This window comes from Borostomias antarcticus (assembly GCF_949987555.1).
Source record: "Borostomias antarcticus genome assembly, chromosome: 2".
Classification (NCBI taxonomy): domain Eukaryota; kingdom Metazoa; phylum Chordata; class Actinopteri; order Stomiiformes; family Stomiidae; genus Borostomias; species Borostomias antarcticus.
The window spans coordinates 40,614,409-40,641,908 of NC_140235.1; the positions used below are offsets into that span (position 1 = coordinate 40,614,409).

General features: G+C 45.1%; 3 protein-coding genes across 3 annotated transcripts in view; 2 read left to right on the plus strand and 1 right to left on the minus strand.

The window, feature by feature from the left end:
- ak3 (adenylate kinase 3) overlaps positions 1-12,782 on the plus strand; it is a 13,379-nt gene extending 597 nt beyond the window's left edge. Inside the window, exons 2-5 of the mRNA XM_084452929.1 lie at positions 2,851-2,970; positions 3,445-3,617; positions 10,872-10,990; positions 11,905-12,782. Coding sequence (XP_084309055.1) covers positions 2,851-2,970; positions 3,445-3,617; positions 10,872-10,990; positions 11,905-12,025 — 533 coding nt within the window. The 3' untranslated portion in view covers positions 12,026-12,782. The remainder of the gene's footprint in view (positions 1-2,850; positions 2,971-3,444; positions 3,618-10,871; positions 10,991-11,904) is intronic.
- A 325-nt stretch (positions 12,783-13,107) lies between these two features.
- cdc37l1 (cell division cycle 37-like 1) lies at positions 13,108-25,207 on the minus strand. Its single transcript, XM_084450389.1, has 8 exons — positions 24,947-25,207; positions 23,119-23,391; positions 21,957-22,050; positions 21,524-21,639; positions 21,240-21,362; positions 18,821-19,003; positions 17,215-17,286; positions 13,108-15,100 (listed from the first exon to the last, which is right to left on the minus strand). Exons 1-8 carry the CDS (start codon positions 25,061-25,063, stop codon positions 14,984-14,986), a joined length of 1,095 nt encoding a protein of 364 aa, XP_084306515.1. The 5' UTR covers positions 25,064-25,207; the 3' UTR covers positions 13,108-14,983.
- A 2,144-nt stretch (positions 25,208-27,351) lies between these two features.
- The window catches only part of exd3 (exonuclease 3'-5' domain containing 3), a gene marked incomplete at its 3' end in the record, with an annotated part of 34,351 nt that continues 34,202 nt past the window's right edge, over positions 27,352-27,500 (plus strand). The window contains exon 1 of the mRNA XM_084455585.1: positions 27,352-27,457. Within this exon, the coding sequence (XP_084311711.1) occupies positions 27,430-27,457 (28 nt within the window). The 5' untranslated portion in view covers positions 27,352-27,429. The remainder of the gene's footprint in view (positions 27,458-27,500) is intronic.

A 27,500-nucleotide genomic window follows, 5' to 3' on the forward strand; every position in this document is an offset into this window, starting at 1 on the left:
AATAGATACAAATGAAAGATGTAGATAATATTCAGTTTGTATGACAACGTACAAAATAGGAGCTAATGCAGAAACTCGGGGTCGTTTGTTGTTGTTCTTGGGTTGTTGTTGGGTTTTTTTTTTGGGGGGGGGTGATATGGGGTCACCTATATTAAACTGTCACATTCTAACCCTAGGCCTATAGTGCAGCTCATTTGACCTTTATTGGGGAACGGATGTCAAATGTTTCAGCAGTTAACTCTGGAATATCGGCCTATCCTAAACATCTGGAGTTTCTGTTGAAGTTATCTTACTTTGAGTTGGTATCCAAAGGCTGTAGGCCTGTGCTTATCTCTAGAACCACTCACACAAGTGGACTAATACTCTCACAGGCCAAGTGTTAAGTCCCAGCACGATAAGAGAAACTCCTTATTATTGCCTCACACCATTCGGTCTTATCCTGCTCAATAAAGTCTGCACACAGTGGGTCACTCAAAGACATTATATTACAAGGAGTGGGAAGAGTAGCCTAATAAAATAATTTACAATTATTAAATAAACGTTTTATGAACATTATTTATTTAATGCAATGCAAAAACACACAGCCCGTATGCCTGCTGTGGGTGGGGCTAGTCTGTTATCTAGGACACGGCTATCAAGACTGAAGGATCGGCAGCTACAGAGCCTTATCAGAGCCTTGAAGGCCCCGTGCTGAAGCCTCACCTTGGTTAAAGTCCCCTCTGATAGGAGAGAGAACCGTGAACTCCTGAGGACTCTTAGCCCATGTTGGAAATAAAGGACCGTGTTTCCATCGTGGTCCTGTGTCTATTCCTCAGAGGCTGTGTTGTTATTGGCTACTTGAAAAAGAGAGGGATACCAAAGACTGAATTTCCCAGACCGACAGTGCCTTACCTAAACCTACCTTTAATAAGTCTGTAGCCTCAACCAAAAAATAATTACTTATCTTAATTAAAGGTGCAGTTTGTAGATTTTTGTGTCAATATTAGACTTGGCAGAAATTGAATGTTTTAGTTTGTGTATAATCCCATGAAAATAAGAATCTTTTTTTTTTTTGTTACCTTAATGAGCCCTTTATATCTACATAGCGAGTCCTTCCAGAGGCGGCCATTTTGCACCATGTGTAATTGTGTTAACCACAGACCTTGATAGGAGCCATCATGTAAAAGTGCATTCATTTTCCAATAGAGAAAAACAGCTTAGACCCTGAATCCTTATTTGGGCACAGTGGGAACTACAATGTGACTTGGAAGGCGATGACATCATTTTGTAGGCTTTTTTTTTCTTTTTTCGAAAGGCTTAACAATGGGTTGCGTCAATTTTACATTTGTTTATATGGGAAAAAATATAGATTTGGACACATTTCTTATATATTTTTATGTTACAATTTATTTTTTATAAGATATTTACAAATGGCTAACTAGCACTGTGTTAATGAAATTCCAGTCTCCCCTTTCTGTGTTCCTATTGTGATTGATCTTTCTAGTTGATTGAATTCCTATTTGATTGATCTTCTCTGTTCATTGTTTTACAACCTCTGTTGTCTCTCAGTCTGTTTAGAACCACCCTTTGCTCTGGGACATCAGCTCCCTTTACCCTTTGTCCCTGAGTGAATGGGACTCCCTCTACCATGCTATAAAATGTCCCACAATCCTTCAGTCCAACCACTCTGACTGAAGGAAACACTTCCTGTTTTCAGAGTCCGCTTTGCAAAACGTAACATCAGAATAAACCGATTGTCTTTGTTTGAAACCAGCTTGACCGACCACTCAGCGTGTTCTTGAAATTTAAACTAAACCAAGTAAGATTTTCATTCATAACTGGAAAAAGTTAGTTTTTCATAACAGGGGAGAACTTTAAAATCTCATTCATTTGTCCCATAGAAAAAAAAGATGAGAACATGAATCCTTATTTGGGCACAGAGCCGTCACGTGACAAATGAAAGACCAAAATCCAAAGACAGACTCAAAAGCTGTTTTTGTTGCTATACCTACACATTACACCGTCTTGTCGATATAGCCTATTACCTTCTGTAAACACAAATTATCTCTGGCCTGCAGGGTCCACAAGGTATTTAATGGTATGCAATAATACCGGTTTGTGTTTGCAAAACACGTAATTGCAGAATCTCCTCGGTTTAACCCCACACAGCTGAATGCTCACAGCAGGGTGTATATGTTGCAAGGGCACTCTCCCTCTCTCTCTCTCCCTCTCTCTCTCTCTCTCTCTCTCTCTCTCTTTCCCTCTCTCTCTCTCGCTCTCTCTCTCTCTCTCTCTCTCTCCCTCTCTCTCTCTTTCTCTCCCTCTCTCTCTCTCTCTCCCCCCCCCCCTCTCTCCCTCTCTCTCCCTCTCTCTCTCTCTCTCCCTCTCTCTCCCTCTCTCTCTCTCTCTCTCTCTCTCCCTCTCTCTCTCTCTCTCCCTCTTTCAGGAAATTCCATTCTGCTGCTGGACACAGACCAATTAAGAGAAAGGTCACTAGGAAAGTCTGTCCTGCCCTAAAAGGACTTGAAAATACTTTTCTAAACGCATAGTAGAGACATAGAGACATGTGACGACATCCTGGAGAAAGTACATAGTAGACTGGCTCTGCCTTTAGTATAGTATAGTATAGTATAGTATAGTATAGTATAGTATAGTATAGTATAGTATAGTATAGTATAGTATAGTATACTGTTTGTCCTTAGATTTGTTCACCCAGATTAAAACAGGATTGATCTGATTGATCTTCTGTCCAACCCCGCCCCTCCCTCCCGCTCCACTTCCCATCTCCCCCTCCTCTCCCGTGCCTGTCTCTGGTTCTCCTCTTCCTCCTCCTCCCCCCCTCCTCTTCCTCCTTCTCCTGCCTCCTGTCAGAGCTCGGCCTGCTGATGAAGGCCTGCATTGACCAGGGTCAGCTGGTGCCTGATGATGTCATTTCCCGCCTCATCCTGAAAGACCTGCGTGGGATGGACCAGACCAGCTGGCTACTGGACGGTAGGTCCACACTCCTAGCACCTAGAGAACCCAGAGTCTAGAACCTAGCACCTAGAAATGAGAACCCAGAGTCTAGAACCTAGCACCTAGAAATGAGAACCCAGAGTCTAGAACCTAGCACCTAGAAATGAGAACCCAGAGTCTAGAACCTAGCACCCAGAAATGAGAACCCAGAGTCTAGAACCTAGCACCTAGAAATGAGAACCCAGAGTCTAGAACCTCGCACCTAGAAATGAGAACCCAGAGTCTAGAACCTAGCACCTACAAATGAGAACCCAGAGTCTAGAACCTAGCACCTAGAAATGAGAACCCAGAGTCTAGAACCTAGCACCTAGAAATGAGAACCTAGAGATTATCTCTGAAATGGTGCAAAAACACTTGAGTGAAACATGGCTTTAAAATGACAACATATTAGTGTAAATGTAGCCTCAGAGATTTACATACCCCCCCCCGACCACCCCCCCAACCATCCAGGCTTTCCTCGTACGGTGGCCCAAGCCGAGGCGCTGGACGACTTCTGCAGTGTGGACGCGGTCATCAACCTGGACGTGCCTTTCCAGACCATCAAACAGCGGCTGACATCGCGCTGGCTGCATCTGTCCAGCGGCAGAGTCTACAACGTCGACTTCAACCCGCCCAAGACTGCCGTGAGTCTACAGACCGCATCTAGCATTACAAACAACTAGCTTACTAGCTCATTTAGGCTACACAAAACTGCTGTGAGTTTACTATCCACATCTAGCATTACAAACAACTAGCTTACTAGCTAATTTACACAAGACTGCTGTGAGTCTATAGACTACATCTAGCATTGCAAACAACTAGCTTACTAGCTCATTTCTACAAGACTGCTGTGAGTCTATAGACTACAACTAGCTTACTAGCTCATTTCTACAAGACTGCTGTGAGTCTATAGACTACATCTAGCATTACAAACAACTAGCTTACTAGCTCATTTACGCAAGACTGCTGTGAGTTTACTGTACACATCTTTATTACAAACAACTCTTCTACTGTAGCTAATTTCTACAAGTTTACAGAAGGCGTATGTAAACCATACAGGCTACAGTAATACTCTACTGTTCAACAGTGATGAGGGTGTGGGTGTACGATTTCTCTCTCTCTCACCTCAAACACTCACACACAACCACACACACGCACACACACACACACACACACACACACACACACACACACACACACACACACAGACACACACACACACACACACACACACACACACACACACACACACAAACAGTATTGACTGTATCTGCCTTTGAATTCCCCATGACTGAGCCTGGCTCGCTCACACGTTGTTGTGACGATATTTCCTCATGAAATCTGAACGTCGCGGAGAGAGAGAACTAGGCCAAGGCTTCCTCTGGGGAGAGGAGAGAGGGAGAGAGGGAGAGAGGGAGAGAGGGAGGAGGAGGGAGAGAGGGAGAGAGGGAGGAGGAGGGGAGGATTAGCAACACGGGGACAAGAGGGGGAGGAGAGAAGAAGAGGAAGGTGGACAGATACAGGAATATACAGGTGCATCTCTGAAAATTAGAATATCGTGGGACGGCTGGGAGAAATGCAGGGAACAATTTCCACCGGCAACCACTAAAGACGTGTGTGTGTGTGTGTGTGTGTGTGTGTGTGCGCTGTGTCGCCGCTCACTCACGCATTGCGTGTCTCACTGTGTGGCCAATAAAGACCCTTGAGGTCCAGAAAGTCTTTTTTTTTTTTTATTGCTTAAGGATCTGAGAGAGAGAGAGAGAGAGAGAGAGGTAGAGAGAGAGAGAGAGAGAGAGAAGACAAACATGTTGTTTGTAGTAGACGTCCAAATACAAACCTCTCACGAACGCCATTATACCGGCAGCGAAACGAGGAGTTGTCTCCAGACCCCTGGCTGTTAGCAGGGTAAACAAGAAGAATGAGGAGTAAACATGGAGAACGTGAGCTGAGCATGAAGGTGAAAAGAACACCTATGGGGCGGCTGTAGCTCAGTTGGTAGAGCGGGTCGTTCAATGATCGAAGGGTCAGTGGTTCGAATCCCAGCTCCAACTGTTCACATGTTGAAGTGTCCTTGAGCAAGACACCTAACCCCAAATTGCTCCCAATGAGCAGGTTAGCACCTTGAATGGCAGCTACCGCCATTGGTGTGTGAATGTGTGTGTGAATGGGTGAATGAGAGGCCATTGTAAAGTGCCTTGAGTGCCGCTAAGGTGGAAAAGCGCTATATAAGTGCAGTCCATTTACCATTTACCTCTCTCACACACACACTCCAGCTTGCGCTCTACAGATAGACAGCGTGTGGTCTGGGACTCCACATTCCTTCTGTGTCGGTGATTTCTTAGGCCGACGCCCCGGACCAAGGACAATCAGAGGTTGTTAAGGTGGACATTCATGGTTAAACATTGACATCTGTGTGTGATAAGAGTTTTTTTTGTCACCAGTACCATAGCTATTCTCAGCACAATCACATATACTGTACATGTCTTAGTTGGTCATGGTCAGGTGTCTAGAGGAGATCAAGTGAACATCCATAAGAAGCTCACAGCCCACTGGTATAAGGTCATAGTTGGAGAGAACTCCAGCCAATGGACTGAAACTATGTATAGGTACAGACCACCGACTACTGCGATAGAAATTTCAGGGCCTACACAAAGAGATTAGTTTCAGCTCTTCTTTATTGGCCTGGCCATCCTGGTTTCAACCTACTGACCTCCTTTCAAGCTGATAAGAACAGACCCCTGCCTGTGCATTTCTTAGTTTATGGCGGGATAACCTCTCCAGGAGGTATCACACTATAAAGATGGGCCAAACTGAATCCCATGTTTGATCAGGGAACGTTGACTGCCAAAGCCTCTCTCTGTGACTGACCCGGAATTCTGTGTGCTGTTTGACTAAATACATGTTGAATCTGATCTTCGATTCAGTTCCGGAAAACTACTTCCCTCTTCGGACATTGATTCTTCAATACCAGCATGAATCATCATATCAAAGTGAATGTTCTTGATCGTGATGAGAGAACACTGGCCTTGCTTCTTCTTCTTCTACTTCTTCTTCTTCTTCTTCTTCTTCTTCTTCTTCTCCTTCTTCTTCTGCTCCTTCTTCTTCTTCTTCTTCTTCGTATGGGTTGTTTGTTATTGCCCTCTCCCCCCCAGGCTCGGGGCCGAGGGGCTATCCTTTTACCACCACACCTCTATATCCAGGCATACCTCCAGGAGCCATGTCACCGTTTCATCATCCAAAACTGTCAGGCCACGCATTCCGTTGGGTGTCCGGTATCGGACAGTCCTGGATGACATGATGGCGTGCGGTTTGTTCCTGGCCACTGGCCTTGCTAAAACACTAGCGGTGTAGACCATGTCAAAAGATTTCTGCTTGTGTGAATTACACAAGCTCCAGTGAGTCCCAAAATACTCCAGATGTCTTTGAAACGTGTGGGGATACTTTATCAGTGGTTCATAGAGTCAGTGTTTCAAGCTTGTCTGAAACTCCTCTGGTTTTAAGAGCAGCTTTTACTTCAGTGCAGGAGTGCTGATCTTTGCTTTTAGCTAGCTGCTTGGTAAATGGACTGCACTTATATAGCGCTTTTCCACCTTAGCGGCGCTCAAAGCGCTTTACAATGGCCTCTCATTCACCCATTCACACACACACTCACACACCAATGGCGGTAGCTGCCATGCAAGGTGCTAACCTGCTCATTGGGAGCAATTTGGGGTTAGGTGTCTTGCTCAAGGACACTTCGACATGTGGACAGTCGGAGCTGGGATTCGAACCACTAACCCTTCGATCACTGAACGACCCGCTCTACCAACTGAGCTACAGCCTCCCCCCCTGGTCCCAGATCGGGGGGTAGATTTCACTCTTATTGTCTCCAGGATCTGGTGTCTCTTGATTAACAGAGCAGTGGAACCAAGCGTATAGCGCCTATTCTATTTATATTTTGCTACTCATGCACTTTGGCATTGGCACTAGATTATGCTTTTAGTCAATTGTTTAGAACAGAGACGCACTTGTGAGTTCTGGTGAGTAGCAGTACACTGACTACCAACAGTATGTCAAATGCAATTATTGTAAGTCGTTTTGGATATGTGCTAAATGACTGTAATGTAATGTGTACAACCAATGGCATTTTGTATCTATGGAAGAAGGAAGGATTTTTCTTTTCATGTGTAAGACTTAACACACTGTACAACCAAGTCATCAAATCTACACATTCACATTTGAATGTCAGCACTGTGACGACCTCACAAGAAGTGTGTGTTGGTTTTCTTTTCAAGGTCATCTCATTATACTGGTCGTATGACCGCCCCTTCTGTTGTGTTTGATTTTCTCACTTCCCTGCAGTTTCTCAAAACAGGAAATACAGCTTTGTGCCGTCTCACATGTATTTACATGCCCTCGTTACGACACCGACTGTAGTTGTCCTGTATATGTACAGTACACATCTCTATGACAAGTTTGTTTAGAGTTTATAATATACACCTTCCTCCACAGCTCTGGCATTGCTCTGAATTTAGAAACAGACTCTACCTAAACAGATTCTACCCTAAACAGACTCTACCTAAACAGATTCTACCCTAAACAGATTCTACCCTAAACAGATTCTACCCTAAACAGATTCTACCCTAAACACTCTACCCTAAACAGATTCTACCCTAAACAGATTCTACCCTAAACAGATTCTACCCTAAACAGATTCTACCCTAAACAGATTCTACCATAAACAGATTCTACCCTAAACAGACTCTACCCTAAACAGATTCTACCCTAAACAGATTCTACCCTAAACACATTCTACCCTAAACAGATTCTACACTAAACAGACTCTACCCTAAACAGATTCTACCCTAAACAGATTCTACCCTAAACAGATTCTACCCTAAACAGATTCTACCCTAAACAGATTCTACCGTAAACAGACTCTACCCTAAACAGATTCTACCCTAAACAAACTCTACCCTAAACAGATTCTACCCTAAACAGATTCTACCCTAAACAGATTCTACCCTAAACAGATTCTACCCTAAACAGACTCTACCCTAAACAGATTCTACCCTAAACACTCTACTCTAAACAGATTCTACCCTAAACAGATTCTACCCTAAACAGATTCTACCCTAAACAGATTCTACCCTAAACAGATTCTACCCTAAACAGATTCTACCCTAAACAGACTCTACCCTAAACAGATTCTACCCTAAACAGATTCTACCCTAAACAGACTCTACCCTAATCAGATTCTACCCTAAACAGATTCTACCCTAAACATATTCTACCCTAAACATATTCTACCCTTAACAGATTCTACCCTAAACAGACTCTACCCTAAACAGATTCTACCCTAAACAGATTCTACCCTAAACAGACTCTACCCTAAACAGATTCTACCCTAAACAGATTCTACCCTTAACAGATTCTACCCTAAACAGATTCTACCCTAAACAGACTCTACCATAAACAGATTCTACCCTAAACAGATTCTACCCTAAACAGACTCTACCCTAAACAGATTCTATCCTAAACAGATTCTACCCTAAACAGATTCTATCCTAAACAGATTCTAACCTAAACAGACTCTACCCTAAACAGACTCTACCCTAAACAGATTCTACCCTAAACAGATTCTACCCTAAACAGATTCTACCCTAAACAAATTATACCCTAAACAGACTCTACCCTAAACAGATTCTACCCTAAACAGACTCTACCCTAAACAGATTCTACCCTAAACAGATTCTACCCTAAACAGATTCTATCCTAAACAGATTCTAACCTAAACAGACTCTACCCTAAACAGACTCTACCCTAAACAGATTCTACCCTAAACAGATTCTACCCTAAACAGATTCTACCCTAAACAGACTCTACCCTTAACAGATTCTACTCTAAACAGATTCTACCCTAAACAGATTCTACCCTAAACAGACTCTACCCTAAACAGATTCTACCCTAAACAGATTCTACCCTAAACAGACTCTACCCTAAACAGATTCTACCCTAAACAGATTCTACCCTAAACAGACTCTACCCTAAACAGATTCTACCCTAAACAGATTCTACCCTAAACAGACTCTACCATAAACAGATTCTACCCTAAACAGATTCTACCCTAAACAGACTCTACCCTAAACAGATTCTATCCTAAACAGATTCAACCCTAAACAGATTCTATCCTAAACAGATTCTAACCTAAACAGATTCTACCCTAAACAGATTCTACCCTAAACAGACTCTACCCAAAACAGATTCTACCCTAAACAGATTCTACCCTAAACAGACTCTACTCTAAACAGATTCTAGCCTAAACAGATTCTACCCTAAACAGATTCAACCCTAAACAGACTCTACCCAAAACAGATTCTACCCTAAACAGATTCTACCCTAAACAGATTCTACCCTAAACAGATTCTACCCTAAACAGACTCTACCCTAAACAGATTCTACCCTAAACAAATTATACCCTAAACAGATTCTACCCTAAACAGATTCTACCCAAAACAGATTCTACCCTAAACAGATTCTACCCTAAACAGACTCTACTCTAAACAGATTCTAGCCTAAACAGATTCTACCCTAAACAGATTCAACCCTAAACAGACTCTACCCAAAACAGATTCTACCCTAAACAGATTCTACCCTAAACAGACTCTACCCTAAACAGATTCTACCCTAAACAGACTCTACCCTAAACAGATTCTACCCTAAACAGATTCTACCCTAAACAGATTCTACTCTAAACAGATTCTACCCTAAGCAGACTCTACTCTAAACAGACTCTACTCTAAACAGATTCTAGCCTAAACAGATTCTACCCTAAACAGATTCAACCCTAAACAGACTCTACCCTAAACAGACTCTACCCTAAACAGATTCTACCCTAAACAGACTCTACCCTAAACAGATTCTACCCTAAACAGATTCTACCCTAAACAGACTCTACCCTAAACAGATTCTACCCTAAACAGATTCTACCCTAAACAGATTCTACCCTAAACAGATTCTACCCTAAACAGACTCTACCCTAAACAGATTCTACCCTAAACAGATTCTACCCTAAACAGACTCTACCCTAAACAGACTCTACCCTAAACAGATTCTACCCTAAACAGATTCTACCCTAAACAGATTCTACCCTAAACAGATTCTACCCTAAACAGACTCTACCCTAAACAGATTCTACCCTAAACAGATTCTACCCTAAACAGATTCTACCCTAAACAGACTCTACCCTAAACAGATTCTACCCTAAACAGATTCTACCCTAAACAGACTCTACCCTAAACAGATTCTACCCTAAACAGATTCTACCCTAAACAGACTCTACCCTAAACAGATTCTACCCTAAACAGATTCTACCCTAAACAGATTCTACCCTAAACAGATTCTACCCTAAACAGACTCTACCCTAAACAGACTCTACCCTAAACAGATTCTACCCTAAACAGATTCTACCCTAAACAGATTCTACTCTAAACAGACTCTACCCTAAACAGACTCTACCCTAAACAGATTCTACCCTAAACAGACTCTACCCTAAACAGATTCTACCCTAAACAGATTCTACCCTAAACAGACTCTACCCTAAACAGACTCTACCCTAAACAGATTCTACTCTAAACAGATTCTACCCTAAACAGATTCTACCCTAAACAGATTCTACCCTAAACAGACTCTACCCTAAACAGATTCTACCCTAAACAGACTCTACCATAAACAGATTCTACCCTAAACAGATTCTACCCTAAACAGACTCTACCCTAAACAGACTCTACCCTAAACAGATTCTACACTAAACATATTCTACCCTAAACAGACTCTGACCTACCCTGGGGTTATATTATCTCAATACATCCCTTTATTCGTTGGGTTATATGTTGGTTCTTCTTGTTCCTGTTCTCCAGGGTCTTGATGATGTCACAGGAGAACCCTTGGTCCAGAGGGATGATGACACCCCGGAGACCGTTACCAGGAGACTGAAGTCCTACGAGAACCAGACACAGCCAGTCCTGGAGTACTACAGGTAATGTAGGGGAGGCGGTTCGGTGTGAGGTGGATGGGGATTGAACTCCGCAGGTCACACACCCTCATAATGTATAACAACGTCCGAGACAGCCGAAAGAAGGCGTTTGTTAGCTCACTAAGCTAAAGGCAGAGACTGTGAATCGTTATTAATTCAGGTTAACACTATGTGCATCAATCTTGCGGCCCACATTTTTTCCTATTTCTGGGCCAATTCAAAGATATGAAATATGACCCAGCTCTTCCAGAGATGTGTTCGCTGCACCGTGTCCCAGTTCTTTAGGGGGTTGTTTATCTCTGGAAACTCGATAGCTGGAAAATAAGGGGCAGAAAACTGTCCGCACTCGGAGATTGAAATAGAAAGTGTCGTCTCGGGCAGCAGAGCTGTGAGTCCATAACAGCAGGAAGTTTGTTTACTTCCCATGTGCCCTCTTAAGAAATGCTAGTACTAATGGTGCGTTCGTTTGTGGTCGGAGGTGGCAAGTCGCAAGTTGCAAAATACCTACCTCCGACCTGTGTGCATTCGAGCTATATACCATTATATCAGTTACCTAGTTATATCTATATACCATTATATCACAGTTACCTAGTTATATCTAGTGCATTCGAGTAACTGGGGGCTGAGAAACATATCCGAATTTGCGACGAGGAAGTGCGAGTTCATGCGGTGTTTTATTTAATAATTCCTAGTAGAAAGTCGCAATTTGCCACCTCCCAGTTATAAACGAACGCACCATCAACATTCTGTTGCTCTTATCCCTGTGTAGCAACATTCCATGCAGTCACCAAAATGGCTGTACAACCAAGATGTGGATACTTGGTAGTGTTATTATACTACAGTAATGAGTGTTATTACACAGTTGTATATCTTTTTCCTGAGGTATAGTCTGGTACTGATGAGATTCTCACCCGCAGGAGTAAAGGTGTTCTGAAGACGTTCTCAGGGACTGAAACCAACAAGATATGGCCTCACGTTCACTCCTACCTGTCTAAAAGACTCTCCGCCCAGGACCAGCTGTGCGTAGGGAAGGCGTAGAACCGGGCCGAGGGCGCCGACGGCCCGGTGGTTCTGTCCGAGCCGTGGACGTCTCCCACCGCCTCTAGAACCGGTCCAACTACAATATACAGAACCTCAACCAACGTTCTGGGTGCATGTCATCAGTCCCAAGTGGTTCCTTCTAACTCTTTATCACCACACTGGCCTTGAAACCCAGGATAGCGGACATGTTTTGCGTACGCCTTACTGGGAATCAGTCTCAACCGATCCACATAGAACCAGTACAGATGGACGAAGAGAAGACGAGAAGAAGAAACCAGCGCGGACTGTTGGGTTGCACCCCTCTGACCAAGCTCATTCCATATGTGCCAAGTTGCCAGGTGATGTTCTGTGTCCCGCAGTCACCAGAACTTTCTCTACAGCCAGAACCACGACTCCTGAGGCGATAGGAGTCACGTTAAGTGCACAAGTGCCTACTTATTGACACTTTATCGTAAAGTAGTAGTTCAGAGAATGTGTGAATAGTCACTTTTTAGATTAAAATGTGAATCACAATGCTATTAATTAAGACATGACTGATTGGTTAATTAATATGACTGAACACTCTTGATTGTAGAGCTGCTTTGTGGCGTAATGATACATGGTCAGTGTGAATCTTTGTAGTTTGCTAGAAGGTTGTGGACTTGCCTTGAACTATGGATGCTTATCTAATGAATGTATCTGTACTGGAAAGGGAAGGTTGTATCACTCTGTCTTACCAGCAATTTGAACGCAATATTTTTTGTAGCACATCTTCTCCATTTTGTAATGAGAAAAAAAAAAAATGTTGGCCTTTAAATATCTATACATGTACATGGGTATACTTTTGCTAAACCGAATTAACTTTCATTACATGACGTGGATTAATATTATGAAATGAAAAATGGTGTATGTAGCGCTTTACAATGGCCTCTCATTCACCATTTACACACATATTCACACACCAATAGTGGCAGCTGCCATGCAAGGTGCTAGCCTGCTCATTGGGAGCGATTTGAGCTGCTCTGTCTTCCTCAAGGACACTTCGACATGTGGACCAAAGCCGCACCAGTGAAGAGAAAGAAAGATGAAGAAGAAAAACAGAAAAGGAAAGGCACAAACAGTTTTCCAATATTTATTTTTATTTTCTTGGCATTTTGCAGGACATCAGAACACCTCATCGTGGAGGGTTGTGTGTTAAAGCCATGTCCCCTTGTCCTGTGAGTCTAAATCCAGCCCATCCGTGGACAGAGAGACACACCGGAGACACATAGCCGGTCCTCTGTCCAGTCACCCCTGATCGCCAGCGGAGCGTTTGGTGATTTGATTCGTCGTGCTTCGTCTGCCCAGCGCCGGAGAAGACGAGTACCGATATTCAGTTACGTTGAACACGGATGAGCATCCCAAAATCACCAGAGCACAACCACCTTCTTCTTTATGTCCTGTAAGCAAAAAGATGATGTGCTACAAAGCTTTTGGAAAACTCACCTCCCATGTATTTCCGACAGACTGAAGAACCGAACGCTATTTAATGAGATCATGAAATGGGAGGGACTAAAGTATTTATCGTCTCAGCAGCTGAAGCCCATTGGTCACTTTGCATAGTTAAGTCATGGTAGGAGGGACCTAGCATGAATCCACGATAAGTTCATGAGCATTACAGTGACGCTGACGTCCGTCCAAGCACACACGCTGGGCGCTAGTGTTCATCAGGTTCTGAGGAGCTAGTGCTCTGTACTTTACAGCTTATTGTAGACTAAAAACTCCTAACAATCAATCCATGTTCAGGTTCTGCGTTCTTAATGATCCATTCAAGCAAAGTTGTGTGTATTGTGTTGATTAAAGACAGGAGACCCACTTAGGCCGACTGCTCATACTTGTTGTGGAACAAACTGCTTAAGCCCAGGCATGACAGCAGCGCCAAGATAAACAAGTGTACTTTTTTTCTTTCTTTAAAAATAAAACCTTAACATTTATTTTTGGATTTGACCCCTTTTTCATCCGTTTTGTTAGCCAATTGACCCCGACCCTGAGTCCAGTGACCCCCTGCTGAGTGTTGAGGATTCTTGGCCCGCTGGTCCGGTCGGCGGTGCGAGAGAGAGAGAGAACTCCTCGACCCTCGCGGCCGTGACTCCGACACCGGTCGAACCCTCGAGCCGGGATTAAACCAACCGCCCTCGGGGAGCGGCGGCCCAATAGGCCCCTCCCACCGGGGATCCGGCGAGACCGGGGCGCGAACCCTGGTCCCCCGGGCGGCGGAAGCCAGCGAACGTGGGGCTCTGAATGACCGACTGAGCCACGCTGTTCTCTCAAGAGGATGACGGACTGGCTGATAAGAGTCAAGCACTGTTAACAACTACTCCCTTAAAATAAAGCTCTAGCTGAAACACAAGAATACAAAAATAATCATTGAAACCCTAAAAATAACATAAAAAAAGTGAGGATTTTCTAAAAAATAGCTTGCACAGCCTAATTCTGGATTTCAGAACCAACCGAAAAAACATTTCTGTGAGTGAAAAAAATGTGATGAGCAGAAAAGGTAACACTAAGTACCTCAAAAATACCACTCTTCCTTTAAATACTTTCTGTCGTGAACGAATATAAAGTGCCGGAGACATTCAGATGCAGATTCTGCTTACAAAAATAAGTCTGTGTGAAGCTCAGCCCTTTTTTCCTACAGTCCTTCCAACAGCGTGGACAGGGGCGGGGCGGGGGGGCGAGGCGGGGGGCGGGGGGGGCGGGGCTTGTACCCGGTGGGTCAGTAGGTCCCCGTCAACCGAACCGACGCGTCGTTCCCAAAGCCGGGATGGAAGGATGGGTGTGGGAGAGAGGGAGGGGGCGAGAGAGCTTTGCACCGTGTGGGCTGATAACGTAGGTCTCCCGTCATCCGTGCTGACGAGTCGTTCTTGCGGGCGCGGGGATGGATGAGGGCGGAGGGGGATGAGGGAGGGCGGGTAGGCGGGGGAGCGCCGCCGCGGGCTACGAGGTCTCCATCATCCGGAGGTCGTCCGTTTCCGTGGCGTCGTCCTTGGCCCGCCTGCCCGCGCTGACCCAGAGTCCCGCCTCCAGGCAGCGCTTCACGTGATACTCCGCCACCTGGTGGACAGAGAGGGGAGGACAGGGAGAGGAAGAAAAAAGAGAGAGAGAAAGGAAGAGAGAGGGGGAAACGAGTGTAGACAGTGCATCAGAGAGGCAGTGAGTGAAAGAGAGAGAGTGAGGAGAGAGATAGAAGGTTGAAGAGAGAAAGAGAGAGAGAGGGAAAGATGGAGAGAGGATAGAGAGAAAGAAGAAGTGTTAGTGAGTGGTGTTGAAAGACAGTTGGATTGTCACAACTGCTCAGGCAGATTAGGAAATTGCGTAACCCCATAACGGCCCAGCTTCCTGCGCTGCGTTTTATTGGCTCGAGCCCAAAAGCTGAACCCTGGCCCAGGATTGGCAGACACAGAGGGACGAGCCGGAGGGGGAGGAGCAGCCTGGCATCGCCAGCCACATCACGTGACCTCACATCCTGTTTCCCTCCGTAGATCAGTCTGGACATCCGCCCGTACGACCCCCACTCCCACCTGACCAGATATCGGTCGGCCCAACCACCACCGTCGATCTACTACGGGGCGGGTTTGATACGACGACCGTACCCGCTTGTCACCATGACGACCAGCCACGTCCTCTGATTGGTCGTAGGTCTATCCAGAGGCAGGTTCTGATCTGCGCTCCATCGATAGCACTCCTTGGGAAACGTAAACAAACTAAGCAGTTCCAGATCCTTCGCATTTTTGCGAACTGGGTCTGGCCGAGCCAGGCAAGGGGGAGGGGGGGGGGTACGGGAGGGAAGAAGGAGGACTTTTGTTCCGGTTACTTCCGCCTAAGCCCCGTTTGGAAAGCGGTCAACTAAGGGGCCAGGCGAGGGGGGCTGCTCCCGTTCTTACAGTCTCACAACAGCTCTGTCACAAACAAGAGACCTCCACACTGGGCCCCTGTTTACACAAGAGACCTCCACACTGGGCCCCTGTCTGGGGGTAAACACAAGAGACCTCCACACTGGGCCCCTGTTTACACAAGAGACCTCCACACTGGGCCCCTGTTTACACAAGAGACCTCCACACTGGGCCCCTGTTTACACAAGAGACCTCCACACTGGGCCCCTGTTTACACAAGAGACCTCCACACTGGGCCCCTGTTTGTGGGTAAACACAAGAGACCTCCACACTGGGCCCCTGTCTGGGGGTAAACACAAGAGACCTCCACACTGGGCCCCTGTTTACACAAGAGACCTCCACACTGGGCCCCTGTCTGGGGGTAAACACAGCCCTCTTACTGTCACTCCCACACCTCTCTGCTTCTCTCTCTGCTGTAAGTAAGTCAACTTTATTTATACAGCGCTCTTCACAGCACGAATGCTTTACAGTAATAAGTTCAAATCAAACATAAAATATGCAATCCTAAAACACATTAATACGAGAAACAATAACAAAAAAGAGAACATTGCAAGCAGCAAAAAGTAGCAGTTATAAATGACTAAGGGCCTGTCTGAATAAGTGTGTCATTCAGAGGTCCTTCCCTCCCTCCCTCCCTCCCTCCCTCCCTCCCTCCAGTCCTCAACAGGTGACAATGACATCTACTGAACCCAAACGCGGTCTGTATGAGGAGGTACATCACCGGCAGCCTGGTGGGACCGTCCTGATCCAGAGAGATCAGTCTGCAGATCAGTCTGGACTGCCCCCTGTCTACAATGACTATTATGGGCGGGAGTACTGGCCTTGACGGACAACTCCTTCAGCCAATCATCGTGACCAAATTTTTGCTGAATCCGGTCAGAAGAATAGAGATAAAGTATTTTCCTCTGAGAGACTCTTCTTCTTGCTTAATTGTTATTATTGAGTCTATTTCTTTCTATTACTGCTCGTTGCTTCGGGAGACCGTTTTTGCCACAGGAACCAATCAGGGGCTACGTTCTACTGGGGGGGGGAGAACAGCAGTCAGAACACAGTCTCTGATTGGACAGATCAAAACTTAATCGGAGGGAAATCGTTCTAAAAGGGGGGAAGTCCAGACTGATCTGCGGAGCGAAACTGAATGTGAGCTTGGGCGATCAGGAAGGTCTCACGAGGATACGATACCAGTACCTGTGGGTTCATGGTTCTGAGAACGTTACCTGTGGGTTCATGGTTCTGAGAACGTTACCTGTGGGTTCATGGTTCTGAGAACGTTACCTGTGGGTTCATGGTGCTGAGAACGTTCTGGAGGATCTGCATGTCCTGCAGCTGGAACCCGGCTTTCAGCTCCTACAAGAACACAGACAGACCTCAGACCAGCGCTTCTGCAGCACACACACACACTCACACACACACACACACACACACTCACACACACTGTAACATGACACATAGACATAGACACTAACACATAGACCACCATACAAACACACACTGTAACATGACATACTTGTGTTAGGCTATAGAACATCTGAGCTTAATATATTTATAAACATACACGTGTACATTTTGTTTCAGGACATCACACACTCCTTCTGGGGGGGGTGTGTGTTTCAGGACATCACACACTCCGCCTGGGGGGGTGTGTGTTTCAGGACATCACACACTCCGCCTGGGGGGGGTTAGTGTTTCAGGACATCACACACTCCGCCTGGGGGGGTGTGTGTTTCAGGACATCACACACTCCGCCTGGGGGGGGTTAGTGTTTCAGGACATCACACACTCCGTCTGGGGGGGGGTTAGTGTTTCAGGACATCACACACTCCGTCTGGGGGGGGGTTAGTGTTTCAGGACGTCACACACTCCGTCTGGGGGGGGGGTTAGTGTTTCAGGACATCACACACTCCGTCTGGGGGGGGTTAGTGTTTCAGGACATCACACACTCCGTCTGGGGGGGGTTAGTGTTTCAGGACATCACACACTCCGTCTGGGGGGGGGGGTTAGTGTTTCAGGACATCACACACTCCGTCTGGGGGGGGGGGGTGTGTTTCAGGACATCACACACTCCGTCTGGGGGGGGGGTGTGTGTTTCAGGACGTCACACACTCCGTCTGGGGGGGGTTAGTGTTTCAGGACATCACACACTCCGTCTGGGGGGGGGGGGGTTAGTGTTTCAGGACATCACACACTCCGTCTGGGGGGGGGGGTTAGTGTTTCAGGACATCACACACTCCGTCTGGGGGGGGGGGTTAGTGTTTCAGGACATCACACACTCCGTCTGGGAGGGGGGGGGGGGTGTTTCAGGACATCACACACCCCGTCTGGGGGGGGGGGGGTGGGGGTGTTTCAGGACATCACACACCCCGTCTGGGGGGGGGGGGGGGGGGGTGTTTCAGGACATCACACACCCCGTCTGGGGGGGGGGGGGGTGTTTCAGGACATCACACACCCCGTCTGGGGGGGGGGGGGGGGTGTTTCAGGACATCACACACCCCGTCTGGGGGGGGGGGGGGTGTTTCAGGACATCACACACCCCGTCTGGGGGGGGGGGGGTGTTTCAGGACATCACACACCCCGTCTGGGGGGGGGGGGGGGGGTGTTTCAGGACATCACACACTCCGTCTGGGGGGGGTGTTTCAGGACATCACACACCCCGTCTGGGGGGGGGGGGGGGGGGGGGGGGGTGTTTCAGGACATCACACACTCCGTCTGGGGGGGGGGGGAGGTGTTTCAGGACATCACACACCCCGTCTGGGGGGGGGGGGGGGGGGGGGTGTTTCAGGACATCACACACTCCGTCTGGGGGGGGGGGGGGGTGTGTTTCAGGACATCACACACTCCGTCTGGGCGGGGTTAGTGTAAGCAGAGGGACAGGGGAACTCACAGGGGGTAGAGACTCTAGGACTTCTTTGGGGTCCAGGGGACAGCGGTCTGCCGCGGGGGTCTGGGGGGGCTCGTCTCTGGGGGGGGTCTCCCCTACTTCTGTCCGGACGGTGTACTCCTTCACCCTTCTCTTGAAGGCCTCCAGCTCGGTGAGGAAGACGTCCAGGTAGCCCTCTTGTCCTGCCTGAGCCCCCAAAATAATAATAAATGTTTATAATTATAATAAATAATATACAAAAATATCAACGTGTAAAAATTGACGACGTGATTTTTATTCAGGGGTGAAAGGGCACTGATTGCGTCACAGTTTGAGAGGATATCAAATGGAAGTATTGAATATTTATTTTCAATGTGGTCCCTTATGGTATAACAAGTACAGAATGTCGAGATAAATACGGTAAATCCTAATTAGCTACAAGAAATCATAATTAGCTACATTAAATCATAATTAGCTACATTAAATCATAATAAGCTACAATAAATCATAATTATCTACATACCCAATAAACAAATCTATTCAACGTCTTGCATATTCAGTACTCAGTCACGTGAGGATTAGAGCAACAGGGATTAATACTGGTTTCCCAGACACAGATGAATCTTAATCCAGGACTACAGATGACTCAATAAAGGATTGCTATGAAGGATGCTCAGTGGGATTAGTCTGTATAGTTGTGGTCAGGTCATATGCTCAGCAGTAATGTAACTAGGAACAGACCTGGGCTGAGTTTTCCAGAGGCATCGTAGCGCTACGTTCATCGTGAGATATGGCGTTCATCATAGCGCTACGATGCCTCTGGGAAACTGATCTCTTACGCCCTGATCTCTTACGGTTTACAGATGAAAATACACACGGTTGAAAATAGACACGGTTGACATCAATATGGATGATATGTGTACCATTGCCTCATTGAGGTGTGTGTGTTCTATTAATACATCCATGGTGTGCGCCTGTCTGTGAGTGAGTGAGTGAGTGAGTGTGTGTGTGTGTGAGTGAGTGAGTGTGTGTGTGTGTGTGTGTGAGAGTGTGTGAGTGAGTGAGTGAGTGAGTGAGTGAGTGAGTGAGTGAGTGTGTGTTTGTGTGAGTGTGTGTGTGTGTGTGTGTGTGTGTGTGTGTGTGAGTGTGTGTGTGAGTATGAGTGTGTGTGAGTGTGTACATGTGTGGTGTGACGACTGTCCCACTCGGTGTGCTTTCGTTTGTGGTCGGAGGTGGCAAGTCGCAAGTGACAAAATACCTTCCTCCGACCTGTGTGCATTCGAGCTATATACCATTATATCACAGTTACCTAGTTATATCTATATACCATTATATCACAGTTACCTAGTTATATCTATATACCATTATATCACAGTTACCTAGTTATATCTATATACCATTATATCAGTTACCTAGTTATATCTATATACCATTATATCACAGTTACCTAGTTATATCTATATACCATTATATCACAGTTACCTAGTTATATCTATATACCATTATATCACAGTTACCTAGTTATATCTATATACCATTATATCACAGTTACCTAGTTATATCTATATACCATTATATCACAGTTACCTAGTTATATCTATATACCATTATATCATAGTTACCTAGTTATATCTATATACCATTATATCACAGTTACCTAGTTATATCTATATACCATTATATCACAGTTACCTAGTTATATCTATATACCATTATATCACAGTTACCTAGTTATATCTATATACCATTATATCACAGTTACCTAGTTATATCTATATACCATTATATCATAGTTACCTAGTTATATCTATATACCATTATATCACAGTTACCTAGTTATATCTATATACCATTATATCACAGTTACCTAGTTATATCTATATACCATTATATCACAGTTACCTAGTTATATCTATATACCATTATATCACAGTTACCTAGTTATATCTATATACCATTATATCAGTTACCTAGTTATATCTATATACCATTATATCACAGTTACCTAGTTATATCTATATACCATTATATCAGTTACCTAGTTATATCTATATACCATTATATCACAGTTACCTAGTTATATCTATATACCATTATATCACAGTTACCTAGTTATATCTATATACCATTATATCACAGTTACCCAGTTATATCTATATACCATTATATCACAGTTACCTAGTTATATCTAGTGCATTCGACCAACTGGGGGCTGAGAAACATATCCGAATTTGCGACGAGGAAGTGCGAGTTCATGAGGAGTTTTATTTAATCATTCCTAGTAGCGAGTCGCAATTTGCCACCTCCCAGTTATAAACGAACGCACCACAAGGGTCGAAAAGTTGCGTGTATTTTCAATAAAGTGGACCGGGAGAAATCATCTTTCCTCTCTTCTCACGACTTCTCTCAGTGGACATCTGTCCCGACGGCTGGACGTACTCACTTTGGCTTTGTGGAAGAACTGTCGGAAGCAGCCCTTGGGGTCCTGCTGGGCGGTGCTGGCCATCTCCAGGATGAACTGCATGACCACCGCCTGGTGGGCCACCTGCTCCATCAGCGCCTCCTTCTGGAGGGGAGAGAGAACGCAGCACCGCGTCAGGACAGGACAACCAACCCCGGATAGGACAGGAGGAACTGTGTGTGTGTGTGTGTGAGTGTATGTGTGTGTGTGTGTGTGTGTGTGTGTGTGTGTGTATGTGTGTGTGTGTGTGTGTGTGTGTGTCTAACCTCGTCGGCCTGCAGCTTGAAGCACCAGAGGATGAGGTAATTGGCCGTCTCTTCACATATAAGCTGAGGGAGGTTTGAAAGGAAACGCTGGCTGTCATCCCACCTCCGCAGCATACCTGAGACAACAACAACAACAACAGGTAAACAATACATCAACATCCTTTTTTTTTTTACACTGAGGCGTTTATCAAGTCTTTGTTTATTGTTTGTATTCACAGCGTCTTAAAAAAAAACAAAAAAAAACTAGGGGTATGGTGGCTATCCTTAGAATACGCACTGGGCCCCAAGATGGGAGGGTGGTTCAAATCCCAAACTTGTTCGTTTCTCTGCCATTAGAACCCATCATCGAGGAACACTCAACTCTCCTAAAGCTCAATATTACAACGAGCCTGTATCAAGCCATCAAGTGCATAATTATTATGCTGTTACTCACCAAAATGTCTTAGTTCTTTTTCATACATCTGAACGAAGGTCTTGCTGCTGTCCTGGTCCATTTCTACGTTTTTGCTTTGGACGTTGATGATGCTCTACAAGATGGAGGGTAGATGAGCACTTAGTCACAGAGTAAACCTCACCCAGAGCCATGGTGCGTGTGTGTGTGTGTGTGTGCGTGTGATGCTGCGTTCCAGTTGTATCAGAAATATAGGATTTTCTGAGTTATATAATATGTACCCATGTTCTATGAGTGAGTGTCTTTATACATGCACCCATGTTCTATGAGTGAGTCTTCATATATGTATGCATGTTCTATGAGCGAGTCTACATATACTGTATGCACCCATGTTCTATGAGTGAGAGTCTTCATATATACATGTTCTATGAGAGAGAGTCTTCATATATACATGTTCTATGAGTGAGTCTTCATATATACATGTTCTATGAGTGAGAGTCTTCATATATACATGTTCTTTGAGTGAGTATCTTCATATATACATGTTCTATGAGTGAGAGTCTTCGTATATACATGTTCTATGAGTGAGAGTCTTCATATATACATGTTCTTTGAGTGAGTATCTTCATATATACATGTTCTATGAGTGAGAGTCTTCATATATACATGTTCTATGAGTGAGTATCTTCATATATACATGTTCTATGAGTGAGAGTCTCCATATATACATGTTCTATGAGTGAGTGTCTTCATATATACATGTTCTATGAGTGAGTGTCTTCATATATACATGTTCTATGAGCGAGTATCTTCATATATACATGTTCTATGAGTGAGTATCTTCATATATACATGTTCTATGAGTGAGGGTCTTCATATATACATGTTCTATGAGTGAGAGTCTTCATATATACATGTTCTATGAGTGAGTCTTCATATATACATGTTCTATGAGCGAGTATCTTCATATATACATGTTCTATGAGTGAGTCTTCATATATACATGTTCTATGAGTGAGTATCTTCATATATACATGTTCTATGAGTGAGTATCTTCATATATACATGTTCTATGAGTGAGTATCTTCATATATACATGTTCTATGAGTGAGTATCTTCATATATGCATGTTCTATGAGCGAGTATCTTCATATATACATGTTCTATGAGTGTCTTCCTACATGTGCGCGTGTTCCAGGGTCACCTTGTCGAAGCCGTCCCAGCTGCTGTCGGCGCGCGGGCTGTGTTCTCCCAGCTGCGTCTCCTTGCGTCGCCACTCCTGCTCCGTGTGACGCAGCTCCGAGGAGGAGGCGCACGCCTGCGCCCGCTCCTGCTCTGCCGACTCCGAGCCGTGGAGCTCCAGGCCACACAGGCGGTCCTGGGCCTCCACCAGGCCCCAGCCGGACACCACCGACGCCTTGACACACCGCTGCTGGCTCTGGCACAGGGAGGCCATGCTCTCAGCGCTCTCCTGGCCCTGAGAGAGTACAGTAAATGTACAGTATTGATCTACAGTAGCTGTAGTAGTTGCACATTGACTCTGTACAACAGTATAGTTTAATGTTAATAACTGTACGGCCTATATTATGCTCACAGTCAGTCATCCATGATTGGATGGAATAGGTAGATGAAGGTCAATTTGATAGACTGCTAGACTACTACAGATATAAAATTACCAGACTGAGAACTTTATAATGTCTAGTTGTGAACCTAGGAGCTGGAATGAGGACTTGATCAGTGCTGATAAGATATTTTAAGGAGAATCGATAACAAGAATTCCAATGTACCTGTACTGGTTACATATGGCAAATGTACGCTCTAATCTATTCTAGCTTTGTGAGTTACTGCAATACAGATCTGTCTTTATCACCCCCTCCTCCGTGCTCAATCAATCAATCAAAGCTTTATTTGTATAGCGCATTTCATACCCAGAGGCAACACAATGCTCTTTACAGAGAACAAGGGAGGTGGGCATACGACCCACCCCTACATATTCCAGAGGGAAGCAGAAAAACAGTAATCACCCGGGGGCCAGTACCACCACACCACCCAGGCCACGCAGCTGTCATTCTGTGCTCAGGAATACTGCACCACATGAGATGGGAGTGATGCACTCACTGGATGTGGCTTCTGATCTCATCGAGAGGTTATAATGGCCGCTTAGCATCAAAGACGGGGCCCATTCCTCTTGGGTGACAATACTAGAATATAGAGGCTCATGCACTGCAATTCAGTAACGTTAGGTGTGTGTGTCTTTAGTAAACAGACCACCGGTGTGTGCTCTTGGCTTTCAGGTTATTAAATGATCTCAGACTAAAAGTCAAATTGTGATCAGCCGTGGAACTAGCAGTCCTTGGCTTTACTGACTTTAACCTCACATTTAAGAAAGACTGTCCCTTACTTTCTGATGTAATACTACAGTAGGAGGTGCAACTGCTAACTGCTAACAGAGCAAATCACCCTGCTAGCTATGCCGCATATACCCAGCAAACACACAACGTGTGACGTTCAGATCACGTCTTAATAACGTCCGTCGGTCCTGAACCCCGTGTGTTCGTCTGCTGGACCCCTCAATATTCACACGTCTGGCTTGGACCCCTCTAAGACGTCTGTGGACGTGCAAAACGGGTCCAATATCTGAACGTCTAAAATAAACATTCATTCTGGCTCCTAATTGGATGTCTTTGGACGTCGGAAAAAGACATCTAAAAGACATCTAAAAGACGTGTCTTTGCTCAGTGGGTAGCGTCTCATACCGGGATACCTCCCAGCCAGTTCTGCTGAGATATGAAATACAAGCCGAGTTGTAAACACGCCAACTACTGTAGCTACTGTAGCACATGACTACACACTACACACTACACACTACACACTTGCCAAGCTAGCTTGTTTTTATAAGAGTCGTATCAACCCTAACGTTAATGCTAGATAGATAAACTCAGATTCAGGTACGTTAGAACTAGTAAACTAACGTAGGCTATTATTTGCTGTAGCTATATCCACTTAAGTCAATACTAACACACCAACAGTACCTGGAGGTGAAGCAGCAGAGTGTGGAGGTTGTTGGGTGAGGGGTCTGGGGGCGCACCGCGGGGCGCTCCGCTGGGGGGGTCTTGGGCAGGAGCAGGTAGGTCCCCGTGCCACTCCATCACAGACGATCTCTGGACGCACAGACGGACACTGTCTACTACGCACACTCGTCTGTGCTTCTAATGTTTCAAATACAGAAAGTTAATGAACGAACTTGGTTAGGTTATCTGATCTTAAATACAGCGCTGCATCATTAGAGATCATTGAGGAAACAGATCGAAATCACAACAACACAGCAGTCTGGCCTCAGTCTGGCTCCTCTGCCTCCATGTTCCCGAGTCACCAGACACGTGGGCGAGGACTGCGATCACGTGACATTGAGAATTATTTTTTTTGATCAACGTTTTAAAAAATGTGAATATTTTTATTTCTGCGATTAAATGTGTTTTATCGTAGTTTAATAATTCACTTAACATAATTAACTGTTATTCAATAAATTTTAATTTGAATACGGGACTTGATAATGACAGACTCGAAGTTCTCGATCACGTGACATTTCGAATTATTTTTTTTGATCAACGTTTTTTAAAAATGTGAACATTTTTTATTTTTGCGATTCAATCTGTTTCTCGTAGTTTCATAATTCACTTAACATAATTAACTGTTATTCAATAAATTTTAATTTGAATACGGGACTTGATAATGACGAGCGATCCGGTTAGAAGATGATTTCAGAGGAAAACGCAGCAAACACGTAGAGTAACATGTGAATGTATGTATTTTACATGTTGCTGCATGTTTTCATGTTTTCATACAAGACGGGTTTAAAGCGGAATAATAAAAAAAAAATCAAAACACATCGCCTCGTTTTGTGCACATACATGAAATTCCGTGCGAAACAACAGCTGCAGAATATGAGTTCCGCAGTCGGGGAAACGAAACTCCTCTGATTTCTCTTCCTATCTGGGTGAGCGAGGATCATTTCATCATTATTTACGGAGTCTAGCTAGCGACAACTATCATTAAAACATTCACTGTGTACAGTTTCAGAAATGGATATCCAAGGTGTGACACTTGCATAGAAATGTGTTTAAATTGAACTGTTCTCTCAAGGCAAACGCTGGCTTCGAACTAGCTAGCATCCGGGCTAGTTAGCTAGCTAGGACGCGTCATCGCATGGTAAAGGCTAATTCCCATACTCGCAGAGGCCGTTTAGGGTAGGGTTGCGTTTAGGGTTAAATAAAGGTTAAGGTTAGGCTTTAGTTTAAGGTTAGGCTTCGGTATAGGGTTGGGTTACGGTTAGGGATAGTGTTAGCGTTAGGGGTTATGGTTTGACCGGTCTCTGCGTTTATGGGAACTAGCAAGGTACCATCATCGCAGGGGGCGTATTTTTGGGTGCTGTTCCGTTTCGTGTCACTTGGTGGCAGTAGAAGACAGCAGCGCAGGGACTTGTGCGCAATCCCTTTGGTGAGAACTTAAAGTGCCGAATGCCAAACACATCCCCACCACGCCACTGCGACTGCGCAGAGCAAAGGACAGAAACAGTCCAGACACCAGACCTAAAAAAACATCCGCAGCTTCTAACGCACGTTTCAGAGCCAGCTGGCAGCCAGCTTGGCGTGCTATTCCCACAGGTGTGTGTGTGTGTGTGTGTGTGTGTGTGTGTGTGTGTGTGTGTGTGTGTGTGTGTGTGTGTGTGTGTGTGTGTGTGTGTGTGTGTGTGTGTGTGTGTGTGTGTGTGCTTGTGTGAGAGAGAGAAAGAGGGAGGGAACCATTGGTTTAAGTTGATCAATAGTGAAACGCTGAGCTACATTGATATAGTTTCTCACGGTTCAGTCTCAAGTCTGCTTATTGCAGCTGACATTTCTAACTTCTGTTGACTGCACATTCTCGGCTGTGTATGGAAACAATCTTGTGGATTGTACTTTGGGCACTTAAAGAGCTTACATCAACATAATTACATCCCAAGTCATTCTCTTGTTTTTAATTTTAATTAGGATGGTTTGGTCAGGATTCAACTAATGACACGAATCAACTCTTCCCCTAAGTTGATTAGTGAATAGGTTCAGCCAGAGGTAAGAACTTGATTGGCTGCCACTGGATCGAGAAGAACATAGAATGGATGATCACGTAGCCTGTAGTACTGCTGGATACATAGGCAACCTCGTGAGGAAGAGAGAAATCTCATTATTGGTCCAGGAAGTGTGTGCCACACATTTACAACGACTCGGACCAATCAGAGGTGTCGGTGCGGGCACGTGACCTGAACACCTGTGGGGGCGTGTCTCTATTCTGCCTTAGCGAAGGAGTCTGGAAGTAGAGAGAGATGGAATGAAACGCAGCCCTGTTTTGGTTTTCAGTTCACAGCCCCGTTGCTGACGTTTCCTCTTTCCTCTGCCCCTGCCAGGGACAGGAGAACCCCCCCTAGAGACCCCCCTGTGGACCTGACCAAGACACCTCCATCCCCACACCCCCCCGCAAAGACATGAGCCAGACGACACCACCGCCAGCGGGTCAGTCTCCAGTAGAGAGGACACTCACACCCATGGATAACTT